At 36.7% G+C, this 13,001-nt stretch overlaps 1 protein-coding gene, 1 long non-coding RNA gene and 1 pseudogene across 2 annotated transcripts; 2 read left to right on the forward strand and 1 right to left on the reverse strand.

Annotated features, from left to right (window-relative positions):
- The first annotated feature begins 252 nt into the window (after positions 1 to 252).
- On the forward strand, positions 253 to 5,622 carry LOC144713989 (uncharacterized). Its single transcript, XR_013584208.1, has 2 exons — positions 253 to 368; positions 5,355 to 5,622. It is a non-coding gene; the product is annotated as an uncharacterized LOC144713989 (long non-coding RNA).
- Positions 5,623 to 9,400: 3,778 nt separating this feature from the next.
- Positions 9,401 to 12,300, forward strand: LOC144702521 (coiled-coil protein (DUF572)). The gene is made up of 8 exons (XM_078574574.1): positions 9,401 to 9,781; positions 10,055 to 10,204; positions 10,301 to 10,435; positions 10,534 to 10,599; positions 10,762 to 10,812; positions 10,897 to 10,968; positions 11,574 to 11,664; positions 11,799 to 12,300. The coding sequence occupies exons 1-8, from the start codon at positions 9,584 to 9,586 to the stop codon at positions 11,990 to 11,992; spliced, it is 957 nt and encodes a 318-aa protein (XP_078430700.1). The 5' UTR covers positions 9,401 to 9,583; the 3' UTR covers positions 11,993 to 12,300.
- Positions 12,301 to 12,616: 316 nt separating this feature from the next.
- On the reverse strand, positions 12,617 to 12,994 carry LOC144713899 (putative lipid-binding protein At4g00165 pseudogene; annotated as a pseudogene).
- Between the last annotated feature and the right edge of the window lie 7 nt (positions 12,995 to 13,001).

Consider the following 13,001-nt stretch of genomic DNA (forward strand, 5'->3'; position numbering starts at 1 on the left):
TATTTCCCTGGCGGTGTAATTGCTGCAGCGGAGATAGCCATTCCGGCCACAAGTAAGAAACCCAAGAACATGGAGATCATACACTTCAGACCCGAGGCCATTCTTTCTTGCGTGCGCTTCTCCTTTGATGTGATTCGCTCAAAGACTCAAAACCCAGTTAGGCAAAGCGAGATACTTACAACGTTCAAGACAAGGATTCGTATATAGGGATAGAACGGGTGGAGGGAACGGCACAACAAGGATTCCGGATGGTCAAGGGAAACGAGAACCTGTTCTTAAAAAAGGATGGTTTTTAATCCAGGGATTGGCTATTTGTTGCCGCATTTCATGGGCTTCCATTCGCCATGCTTCCATGCTATGAAGGGCTGGTATGCCGAATGGGTTTCTATTCTGTGATATCTCTATTTTAGTCTGATAGCTCGTGGGGTAGTTTTGGTTGTCAGTTTTCCATGCAGCTCCCTGATATTAGAGATAACGTTAGCAGCATGTCGTAGATGTTGTAAAACATTTAAAAGAGTTTTCCCATACCCAACACTATGACAGAATAGGAGCAGTCCATGGTTCAAGTTATTTCGTGGATCGGAGCTCAATTTTCTGTCTACGGCTCCGTCGCTTAAGAAGAAAAAAAGACAAGTTTGAGACTAGATGAGAAGAGCTTAAGAAATGGTTTTATAAAAATAGTTGAATGGAAAAATTATAAATCGATATGGGAAGATATAATTTTGCTCTGTCCAAATCGATATTGAATGAGAATGATTTGTGTTGACCTGTAAATATTTCAGCGTAGATCCTTTATTACACAATGATGGTTTTTATTCCTCTTCGAGATTGACTTTTCACACATCCATAAACAATTTCAACCTTTAACTCAAATACTAAGAAAACTGTGGATCACAAAATATACTCCATTCATACGACATGATAAGGAGTATGATATTTTGTATCCAAACTTAATGAGGTATTTGTGAAGTGCATGAAAGATGGTAGCACGAGGAGGAGAGAGAATCATAAGCGCTAAAACAACTTCAAAGTGCATAGACCATATTACGATTAAATTACTTATTACACCATATTATTAACTCCAAATTTTAAAATTATTGAGATATAGTATTTTTTACAAATTTACGGATATGTTTGTAAATTTTCAACTTTTATGGTCTTAACATATAAGATAAAGGGCGCTCATACAATATATACTTGTGTGATATTTTAAAAAAATCCTTAAATACAAAAGTGGATTCCGATTTTCAGTTAATATTATGAATATTGACCTAAAATTTACTAATGACCAATTACCTAAAATTATAAGAATGGCTAGAGTGATGTTAGTCCATCAATGAGCCAAATAATAAATTATATAATTTTTTTTAATTTCAAGAATTGATATCTTAAGCCTATATTATGTTTAACCCATAATTTGAATGATGGATTATCTATATCCTCCACCCATCCATAACATCTTATCTATCGGCTGATCGATAAGAGCCTATTTTGGACATACCTATTTTGATATTGACCTTTTGAAATTATGATTGTTTTCCCTAAAAATTACATTTTGAATTTCTTTAAGTGTTTCGATTCAAGGGATTCAATTGGATCCAAAATGAGACAAATCTATTGAGTAACAATGGAAAAATATCTAGCAGAATGGAGGATCTTTAATTTTTCAAAATTAACATAAAGACAGTGATCCAATTTTGTGTGCTTCTTAATATTCAAACTAAGTAGATTCAAGCATTTCCTCAGCAATAAAGTTTAGTGTGCTTACAATTAATTTAAAGTAAAATCAAAATTTTCAAACAGATACTATCACAGTATATAAGTAGATTCAAACAGTGGTTTATCATTTCAATTGTTATGAAAACTTCATCTCTTTTGGCCAATAAAATTCTAGTTGATTTATTCAACTTTTCTTCATTGTGCCCGATATCAAAATTTCTAATTAAGATTATATACCTCCAGTCATTTCTCAAATACCTGATTTTGCCTTATCCATATATGATTGACTGTTCGCCCACTAAACACTGACATTTGTGATCTTTCTCAATGATTTTGGATTTTACAGTTGTAATGGGATCGGTGTATGGATAAAAAATGTGACAATAATGAATAAGGGGCTATTGCAAACCTTAATAAATATTATTTCCATCTCTACCACTAGTCGTTATTTAGGACCATAATGCTAAGGCTCTACCTGATAGGCAAGTTAGAGATTTGGCTTAGATATCTGAAATATTTATAAATAGAATAATTATATTCTGAAATATATCAATTGCTTATAGATAAATATTTAACAGGATTAATTCACCCTGGAACTAGGTTTATATCATTAGCTCCAAAATCAAAATTTTGAACACAAAGGGTAAAACATAAATATTATTTTTTTTAAGTCACCTCAAAAACTATTGTGCCTGAAACTTGAGATTTGGATTAATATTTGAAATAAATCAATAATGAAATCATTAAAAAGTTATTTTACTGTATATTCACATGGAATCTTGTGATCCACATCTTCTCGATCAATTCGGTGTGTTGTCCATGAGTGAATGACATACTTTCTACCCTAATGGGCAGAGCGTGTGAGGGCACATGGACTTAAACATGGATGGTGAGCATCAATCGTCATCATGATAGAGCATGGTCCACGATACAGATCAAACTGCTGATTTTTTCAGCATCCTCCTTTTGTGTCCACATTATTTAGGGTTTGGACAGGTCTAGAAGAAACACCAAAAGTTTATTATCTTTTTCCTTCAACATGTATATATATTGGTTACGCATAGAAGGCATGGGCTCATCAAAAGAGAAAATTCAAAAAAAATAAAAAATAGAAATTGTGGGCCACTTATAACTCGTGCCCATTAAAAGTAGTACAAACTAATACTCTCCTGCAATATGGGTATGGATGTCATTCATGCCCAACTTAGATCCCAGCTTTTTATTTTAATAAGTGTCTATCTATTTCAATGTGCCTGGTGATGGAAATATATGTGGCCGGCAAGCCAATAAGAAATTTCCATATCTCGTTCCACGTTAATTAATAGAAAATATTCATTATAGTGCATGTGGGATGCTTATAATGAAGTCCATGAATACATGATCAGACATAGTGAAATATGATGAGATTATAATACATAGATTACTAGTTTTTAAGCATGTGTTTTAAACATTCCTAATTGAAGGATAGTGAGAAGGACATCGAAGTATCCGGATAGAATAGCACTATCTAGCCTCACTCATATGAAGAGTATGGCCGTCCCGTAGACATTAGTGTGGAGACACTAAGGATAAATCGTGGGTGCTCTTTAGTGGAAAGAGCTCATTGAATTGATCCGTAGAAATCCCTGAATGTTATTATACTACACTGCCAATCCGGTTGATTCACGTATCAATTGTATAGGTGTTCCTTAGACCTGAGACACCAAAGACGTCTTGTGGACAGACAGTTATAGTTTGACTATGATCTATGGATCCCTAATCATGGGATTCTAAATAGTCTTAGTTTGGGTACATCAAGAAGTTGATGAAGATGATTGACTGGCCAAGATGGGATCGTCCACCCTCAGTATAAAAGGTGTCATCTCAAGGAAGACAGTGCGATGAAGTCCTTGGCCAACGCAGTGAAATGTCGAAGAAGAGTTCTACAATGATTTCAGAATGCATCAATACTAACTCGAATGACCGAATAGGGTTTGACAGTTGACCATACCCTAAGTAATCAAAGGAGTATCAAGTGGATGATGGATTATACGTACACGGTAACTGATGACAAATAGGTTCCATGAGTGAGTCGATACACACTTATTTGTATCTTCTAGAGCACAAGGTGTAGCTTGGCACCCTACTTGTTGGAGACTCAACCTATCAATTAGGTTAAATCAATCTGACATTATTTAATCTATATGATGATATATTTAATTAATTTATAAGAACAATAGAGTTGTTAATTAGATTGATACATGGGCCTAGAGGGTCACAGGCAAATGATCTTTTGGACGTCGAAAGATATACTTAAGTTTTGGGGGTTTTTATGAAAGGTACCCACTTAGTATAAATATTGGAAGGCCCCTGAATGAAATTCACCCAGTCCAGAATTGTTCAGGGGCCTTACCCCTCTTCTCCTTTCTTCCCATGACTCCTCTCCACTTCCGATGATGACGGAGATTGAACGGGGTTCGTTAATGAGAAGGAGGAGATCTAATGTGTCGAGGACCGCGTGGATATGTCTAGAGACTGCACACTTGTGCAGCTCGACTCGTCTCACTCCGATATCCAAGGAATCATGAATTTGGACCATGAAGATGTACTTTGTTTCAATGATTTTAATGATGTCGTTCAATTTCACTAAAGTCTTCTGTTGCAAATCATTTTGATTTCTTCCTCCATGTCAAGGCCTCTAGAACCCAACACGCGGTTCAATCATCAACAACAAGGTTTTGTGTGATGGCGATCGCAGATTGATTATCACAATACATAGGAATATCTTATTGTTGAAACAACTTCAAATCTTCTAGAATGCCTTTTGGCTCGAGAGCTTTACTTATTGCGCGGGCTACCTTTCAAAACTCAGCTTTTGAGCTAGACCGGGCCACCACCTTCTATTTCATTCTTTGCCAGGCAACCAAGCTTCCCCTAATAAATGTGAAATATTGATATGTAGCCCTCTAATCCACTATTGAGCTAGTATAATGATAATAGTTAGTAATAATAGGTTAATATGATGATATTTTCATGTTAATCTGCATTAAACCGGTTACCAATCTAAAACGATTAAATCCATTTTTAGAGAGATCTTTTAAATCTTGTGATGTTAAACTCTTTAAGGAATTTTTAATGTCATATTCTGAAAGAAAATATTTTTTTGAGTCAGGATATATTTTCCTGAATTTTTGACATTATATTCACAAAGACATGACTTTTCTAGGTCGGAACATATGTTTATTCATTTATTGGGCTTTATATTCAATTGTATTTCACTTACAAGCAATTTTAAGGTTTTATTGTTGTCGCGCCACATGTTGTCATTTGATTCATCAAATGGCTATTATCTGAAAAATTAATATTAATGATTGGCGACATCCAAGCATTAAAAGTGAAACCATTATGGCACTTATTGTAAATAATTATACAAATTATTATTTTATAATTACGCTCTTTTGACTGGTCAGAATTGGCTACACCCAATGACATGCCACGAGACACATGGCGCCACATTTACATTTGACGTCGATGCATCACTTTTTAATTGGAGAATTTTAGAGAGTGTACTAGTGTGCCACCATGTCACACACCCTTTTCTTATTCATAATATTATTATGTTAATATACGGTTATGGTTTATTTTGTCTTTTTCAGGAAGTGACTTGTGGCATGACATAATAAAGACAAACCTTAAAAATGACATGATCGCACAAACGAGAATGAGGAGAGAGAAGTCTTTGGATTGAATCAACAGCTATGAATCATCCAACTTCAGGGCTTAATTTTGAGGGTAGCTTTGTGTTTATTTTGGCTATCCATTTACATGGTTGGACCTATAAATTGAGCCCCTACTCTTTGTAAAAGACATGTTTAAACTCATTTCATCCTAGAGAGGCAGATTGAAAAAGAGTGTGATGTTGAAGGTCCATCAAGGTTTTTATTAGTGTATTTGGTTCTTGGAGAAATTAAACAGATAATTGGGGAGGCTGATCTGCATTAATAAAATGCCTTGATCCTAGTGAGACATATGGATCTAAGCTTAGCATATTGCCTTACATTGATCCATCTTCAACACATTCACTAAGGTAGACCATATGCATTACATCATCACTATCCACCATCAACTATTGTTAATTATTAATTGCATTGCATATCATCCACTATCCACTTCACGTTCCATGTGTGTCATCATGTGTTTCCTTCTCTATTTATCTAATAAACCCTAAACCATTATCTTCCTCCATCTCATTCTTCACTCAACCTCTACTTCCACTGCCTTCACCACTATATCTCATCCCATCATCTCCATGATGTCTCATCTTTAAACCTTCATTTAAATCATAAACCTTAATTTAAACATTTATTCTTATCATTTTCCCATAGTCATAATCTATTATTATCATCATCTCTTCATGTCATCCTCTATCCCACTCTCTCATTATCACTCGTTTAGTTCATTTCCACATATCCTTTCTCGTCTGATTTGATTCACTATATATAGGTAGTCCAATCCCTATATATGTTCCCTTTGTAGACAAACCATATTCATCCACTATCTAGTACATCTATGTGAGTAATAGTTTATAAATGTTATTGATTAAACTCAAATCAACGAAAATATTTTACCCAAATTTTGAGTTTATCATCTTTCATGTAGTCATCAATGTGTAGACACTAAGGATAGATAGTCGGAGTTCTTAAGTGAAAAGAGTTCATTGAATTGATCCTATGGATCCGTGAATGTTATTATACCAAATTATCATTCAGTTTGATTCACATCATGATTTTGTAAGTGGTCCTTAGAATTGATAGATCAAATATGTATTGTGAATGGAAGGTTTCACTTTGACCTTGACATATGAGTTCTTATTCGTGGAATTCTAAATTATCTTAGCTCCAGTGAAACAAAATGTTTATCAATATGATTGAGTGTTCGATATGGGATTGGCATCCCTCAGTATAGGAGGAAACAAGTCAAGGAAGATGATTTGGTAAAGTCCTTGGCCAAGGTATTACAATATCATAGAATAGTTCTCCATTGAGTTTCCAATGCATTTGTGCTAACTTGGATGGATAATTAGGATTTCTAAATTAACCATAACCCAAGTTGTTCTAGGAGTATTAAGTAGATAAGGGGTTATTTGTACGTGGTAACAACTAATAGAAAATCTCATGAGTGATTTAAGACACTTGTTTGTATGTTCTAGAGCATGACGTGTAGCTTGGCAACACATGGGTTGAAAACTCAATTTATCGACTGGATTAGATCAACATGTGATTTAATAATATTTATGATTACATAGATATTTAATTTGGAAGGCCAACAAAGTTTATCTTACCAATGAAGTCGTAAACTTGACAAATACATGGGAGTAGCAGATCACACACAAATGTTCTTTTGGATATGGAAAATATATACTTAAAGTATAAGGGTTTTATGAAAAATTTTCATTAATTATAAATAGAGGAAGACCATAAATGAAATTCATATTGGCCAAAATTATTCATGTGCCCCATCCTCATTCCCCCTTCTCCCCTTAGCTACTCTCCACTACTGAAGTGATCAAATTTGGATTGTGTGGATAGGTCTAGAGGAATAGATAAATAATGGATCTAACACATCCACATGTGATTTGTTCATTAGTTTTAGAATTTTATTTAGATTCCATTCATATTCTCCTGTTGTGAGAATAGTTTGTAACTCAATCAAGACCCCAAAATCTAACACCAAAGACATCTTGTGCATGGAGGGCTTTAAGTTTGACTATGAATTATGAGTCTGTAACCATGGATTCAAAATATTCTTTGCTAGGATATTCTAAAAACTACACAAAGATGATTAAGAGATCGAGATGGGATTGTATGTTCTTGATATAGGAGGAGATTGACTCGATGAAGAAGACACATTAAATCTATCGCAAGGGTAGTGGAGATATTAGCGAAGATGTTCCCTATTGATCTTTGGTACACATCAATACTAAGTGGAATGATGGATTAGAGTTTGATAGTTAACCATCCCTTAAGTCATTCGGGATTCTCGCACAAATGAAGGATTATATGTATATTGTAATTGATGACGTTAACGATTCCATGTGAGAGTTCATGTACTGCTATGTATCCTCTAGAGCATGAGGTGTGTCTTGGCACCCAATATGTTGTAGGCTTAATCTATTAATTGGTTAATGTGATAATTAATACATATATATATATATATATATAAAAATATTGATGTAGTTAATTTATAAGTTTTCCAATATATGTTATTGGGCTAGTAAAGTTATTCGTTAAACTAATATATGGGCTTAGAGAGTCACATACACAAGATCTATGGACACCGGTAGATATACATAAATTTTGTGGACTTCTGGGAAAGTTCCAAATTAGGTATAAATAGAGGGGGCACCCATTTTAGGTCTCCATATCAGCCAGATCTTGGCATCCCCCCCTTTCTCTCCCTTCACAGAATCCTCCTCCTTGTGAGACATGACAGTGGGAAGATCAAGATGAGGATGTTCAAGGAGGATTGAAAAAGTTCAAGTGGAGATCCATCGTTCCAACAACCACATAGACTTGTCTGGAGATTGAGGTTGTGAATGACTTGAAGATACTCTTCCAGGAAGAAAAATGAGAGTGGAATCAATTTCCCATAATGTGATGTGATCATCTTAGGTGGTATAATTCAATTTCTATGAATTATGCGGACTATATTAATTTTGGGCAATCAATCAAGACCAACATTTGTGCCAAGAAATACTGATATGATATACGAAGAGTAAGTCTCGCAATAAAACAATAGAACCTTGATGAGATTAGGGTTCAGATCAAACATGTATCAATCCTTATATGAATTCACATATCCCAATGCATTCTAAGGTTCATGAGTTGTATTGGTTCTTTGCCAAGCAGCTATAAGTTTTATTATATAACCTAGCTCTGAGAGAAGGGTTGTTTTATGTGTGGATGAATAAGTTTTAGATGGTTTCATTTTAAGTTAATGTGGAAGGTTAAAGGAATTAACTTGGAATATGTTTGGAATGTTATCTAAATGATATAAATTTAATTGCCATGCATTACTCATAAAAAAACAAATACACCATCTTCATTTTCCGTACTATACAATATATATATGTTTACTTTGTGTCATATGTATGGAAAACAAATTTGAGTCATGCAAATAATAAATCCATCCTCAAAAGAAAAAAATGTTTATTATTTACTTAAAAACATAAAAATAAAATTAGAAAAAAGAATTTTTAGAGCCACGCCACTCTAGTTAGAGTAGAAATAGATAATATTATTTTCTATAGTAGATCATCACAGTGTTTCCACCCATATTTAAGAATTAAAAAAAAGAAAGTTTCTTCGCCCATATTTTACAAATTATTACTTAAATGAGGACACAACAGGCATTTATTGTAAGCATCTACCTGAAACAGTTCAAGCATTGCAACATATTTTGTAATAGAGCTTTCTAATTCTTGAACTAACTTATTAATTTTCCTTATCATCTTCTTTTTTCATTGTATAATATTGGTGTGCATTTAGCATCAATAATGCGTTTTAAGTATAATAATGTCCATTTTATGTAAATGAAGATGAAATCATTTTCAGAGACCAGCCAATAAACTTTCTGTTAAAATATATATGAAAGCATCCAATCTTTTTTGGGAAACCTTATAAATACGGTCACTGATGGAGAGAGAAGAATGAAGGGTTCGTAGTCGGCAGCCCTTCCTCGGCGTTGCCCTGCAGTCTCTCTCTGCCCGCCTACAAATCTCCAGAGTTCAGTTTCTGACGAAGAACGACGAATCGGAGAAGGGTTCTCTTCCAATCACTAAGTTTCTGCTTCGTTAGAGGTCGAGGAGGTCGGAGAAAAGGGAATCATGGGTGAAAGGAAGGTCCTGAATAAGTATTATCCACCAGACTTCGATCCGGCAAAGATCCCACGGAGGAGACAACCAAAAAATCAGCAGATCAAGGTGCGCATGATGTTGCCCATGAGCATCCGATGCAACACTTGCGGCACTTACATTTACAAGGGGACCAAGTTCAATTCTCGCAAGGAGGACGCAGTCGGGGAGGTAAGATTGGCGTTACCCTTTTTTGGTATTGTGTCGAATCACGGGAAATTATGTTTTCCGAATTCATATATGCAAACCGGGCTACAAATGTAACTTCCGGAAAACTTTATTGTATAATCGTCGCCTTACCCTTATACACGATGTTCTCGAAATTGATAATGGAAGATCTTCACTCGGGTCAGGGGATAAAGGGAGTGGACAATTTTTTTTATTTTTTCGCATTAATATTTTTTCATCGATGATCAATCTTGTGTGTGTATCTGTATTTTGCAGACATATCTGGGAATTCAAGTATTCAGATTCTATTTCAAGTGTACCAAATGTTCGGCAGAGCTCACGTTCAAGACGGATCCTCAGAATAACGATTATGTTGTTGAGTCCGGTGCATCACGAAATTTTGAGCCTTGGCGAGATGAAGACGAGGTGTTATTTTTCTTCTTTTGCATTTTGGACGAATTTTTGTTTTATTTTTTCAAATAAATTTATCTAACTTCTTTTTTTCTTTGTGCGATCAACCAGAAAGTTGAAAATGAGAAGAGAAAAAGAGAAGCTGATGAAATGGGTGATGCTATGAAGTCCTTAGAGAATAGAGCTTTGGATTCAAAAATGGACATGGATATTCTAGCTGCTCTGGAAGAAATGAAGTCAATGAAGGTAGGGACCAACTAATAAACAAAATTCCGCATCATAGTCATCATCTAATGTTATATTTTTATCAAACATTTTACTAACTAAGGTTTCTGCTTCTGCAGTCGAGACACGCAACTGTCAGCTCAGATCTCATGCTTGAGGCCCTGAAGCGTTCGGCAGATATAGAGGTTAGCCTTCGACATTGATCTTAATTATTTGTTCAGATATTTGTGGGAGCTGCTTGAGAAAGCAGGAACTTCATGCCTCAAAGTACCGATATTTTTGTATATTATATTTGGTTCTTTTATTTGCTTATCCTTTATTTTCATTCTCCTTTTCGTTTGTGACAGGAGAAAAAAATTGGGGAAGAGGATGAAGAACTAATAAGAAAATATTACCATGTAAGTGCAGGCCGTGCCATAATCATTTATCATATTCGCTGATCCAATTAAGATGTGATCGTCTAAAGTGTGAAGTTTATTCAGGATCGAGACTTGGAGGGTTTGGTCCGTCGAATAGATGACGATGGTGTAGATCTGAATGAGGACGTCTTTGAGGTATCCCTACTTGATTTTTTTTCTTCATTATTTTGAGTGCTATAACTTTCTTCCCTGTTTATTATCAATTCCCAAGGAAAACTAGTTTTGGATTTCTCTCATGGGACGGAAAGTGTTTGATAAAATTAGTTTGGTCATTTCTGGACAGCGGTCTGGATAGTTTGGATGAAGCTTTGTACATCATTTAAACTTATATTTCAGTTCTCTCTTTCTAAACCCCTCTTTTTCAGTCTCTCTAGCTCGCCACAATGTCTCTCTCCGTCTCTCACTCACCCAACTCTCTCTCTCTCTCTTTAGCCCCTCATTCTCACACACTCTCTCGCTTTAATTAATGAATTGTTCATAAACTGGCTAACATACCAACGTGTTTGTGTTAAAAATCCCTGTTTGTGCTCTCGTTCGTGTTTGTTCATGAATGACTGACATGTTCGCAAATCTATAGGTTCCCTCACTTTTTCTTCCGGGGCACATAGTCGCTCTGTGGGGTTGTTAATTCATATTACATTTATTTATTCGGCCCCCGCCCTTGTTTGTTTATTGAAGATTTCAGATTTCACTAAGAAATAACACTCTTGCTGATGGCTGAATGTGGTTGTTAAATGCAGGGAAAGAAGAACAAGGCAAAGAATTCTGAAGAGGCCGTCCGAAATCCTACAGATGTCTTGACTAGCGCCACTTCTCTCCCCAAACGTGATGGTACATCTCATCAGAAATCCTATTTTTATATAAATTATGATCATTTCATAGGATGTAGAGAGATTTAGTCTGCAAGTGTGAACAAAATATCCATTACTTACCAGGCAAATTTTCTCTGAATTTCTCATTACCAGAAGAAACCTCGCGGGGGCCACGAGCAGGAACGCTTCGGCTATCATCCACGCTGGTGACGGTGGCCAAGAAGCCTCGACCGATGGCGGCCGACGGAGCGAAGGTATCCGAGACGCCGAAGCCAGCTGAAGAAGCCAGAAGCTCAGTACTCTCCTCGCTTTGTGACAATTACGACAGCGACAGCGACGATTCCTGACCTCCATTTCATTTTCTCTGTTCCTCTTGTTCATGGGCAGTTAATTAAGATACCCTCTTTCTGAGTCTTGGCTGCAGCAGCCTGCTCAAGATCTCCCAAGGGCAATTGCAGCCATCTCTATAGATATTAAGGGGAAAAATGAGGTGGGTGCTTTGCTGCAAATTCCAAATTTAATGTTGGATTGCAACATATCTGTCTCCCACTTGTTCACCTGCATCTCTCTCTATATGCATAAATATGAACTACAGATGGGTTAGTAGCAGCTTGAGGTTTGCAGCTGCCGATTACGTCTTATATTTTTTCATTAATATTCATCTCTCAAGGGGCGCTCTTTGTTGGTACTGCCCTCACAACTTCTGGGCCTCACTCTTTAACAGCCCCATTATGCATAATGGGCCATTTCAGAGACAGACGTGCTATTCTTTGATGTTAGAAACCCAGCAAAAACACTCTGTTCATTCACTTCCTCGGATCTGTCTGCCTACTTTCGAAAGAGGAAAATGGGCATTTTGCCAAGGACAATAAATAGACTACAACCAAAAACCCAACAGCAAAGAAAGCCTTAGGACGACGGGATGAGGAGATAAAACTAGATTGAGATTTGAGAAATAAGAGAATTTCTCTCTAGGCGCATGTGAAACCAGAGGGGATCTTGGCGTTGCAGGCAGTGATGACAGGGCTGAGTGCAACGGACCACTCAGTGGTGATGCCGAGGACGGTTTCTTTGGCAACAACGCACAAACACGCGGCTACGTCGGCGGCGGCGAGCCCCCCGAGCAAGGAGCAGCACTCGGCCTTTGGCGCCGCGCCTATCATCACCCCAGCCAAACCCAGCACCGCCGCGCACGCCCCCAGCTTAACCGAGTCTCGAGGGCAGACCACGGTCTTCGTCGGCGGCCTCGCCGGCAACCCATTGTGTGGCCATGGCCGGTACCCGAAGCAGCAGGGAGAGAGCACCAGAAGCAGCATCACCAAGAACAAGGCTCCCCTCATCTTCCCCATTCTCTCC

The sequence above is a fragment of the Wolffia australiana genome, chromosome 1 (assembly GCF_029677425.1).
Source record: "Wolffia australiana isolate 7733 chromosome 1, ASM2967742v1".
Classification (NCBI taxonomy): domain Eukaryota; kingdom Viridiplantae; phylum Streptophyta; class Magnoliopsida; order Alismatales; family Araceae; genus Wolffia; species Wolffia australiana.

What these genes read in the sequence shown, in the direction of transcription:
- LOC144702521 (XM_078574574.1), top strand. Translation starts at nt 9,584, where the DNA reads ATGGGTGAAAGGAAGGTCCTGAATAAGTATTATCCACCAGACTTCGAT. An exon ending in AGCGTTCGGCAGATATAGAG is followed by an intron (nt 10,600 to 10,761) that starts GTTAGCCTTCGA and finishes CGTTTGTGACAG; the next exon opens with GAGAAAAAAATTGGGGAAGA. An exon ending in TTCTCTCCCCAAACGTGATG is followed by an intron (nt 11,665 to 11,798) that starts GTACATCTCATC and finishes TCTCATTACCAG; the next exon opens with AAGAAACCTCGCGGGGGCCA.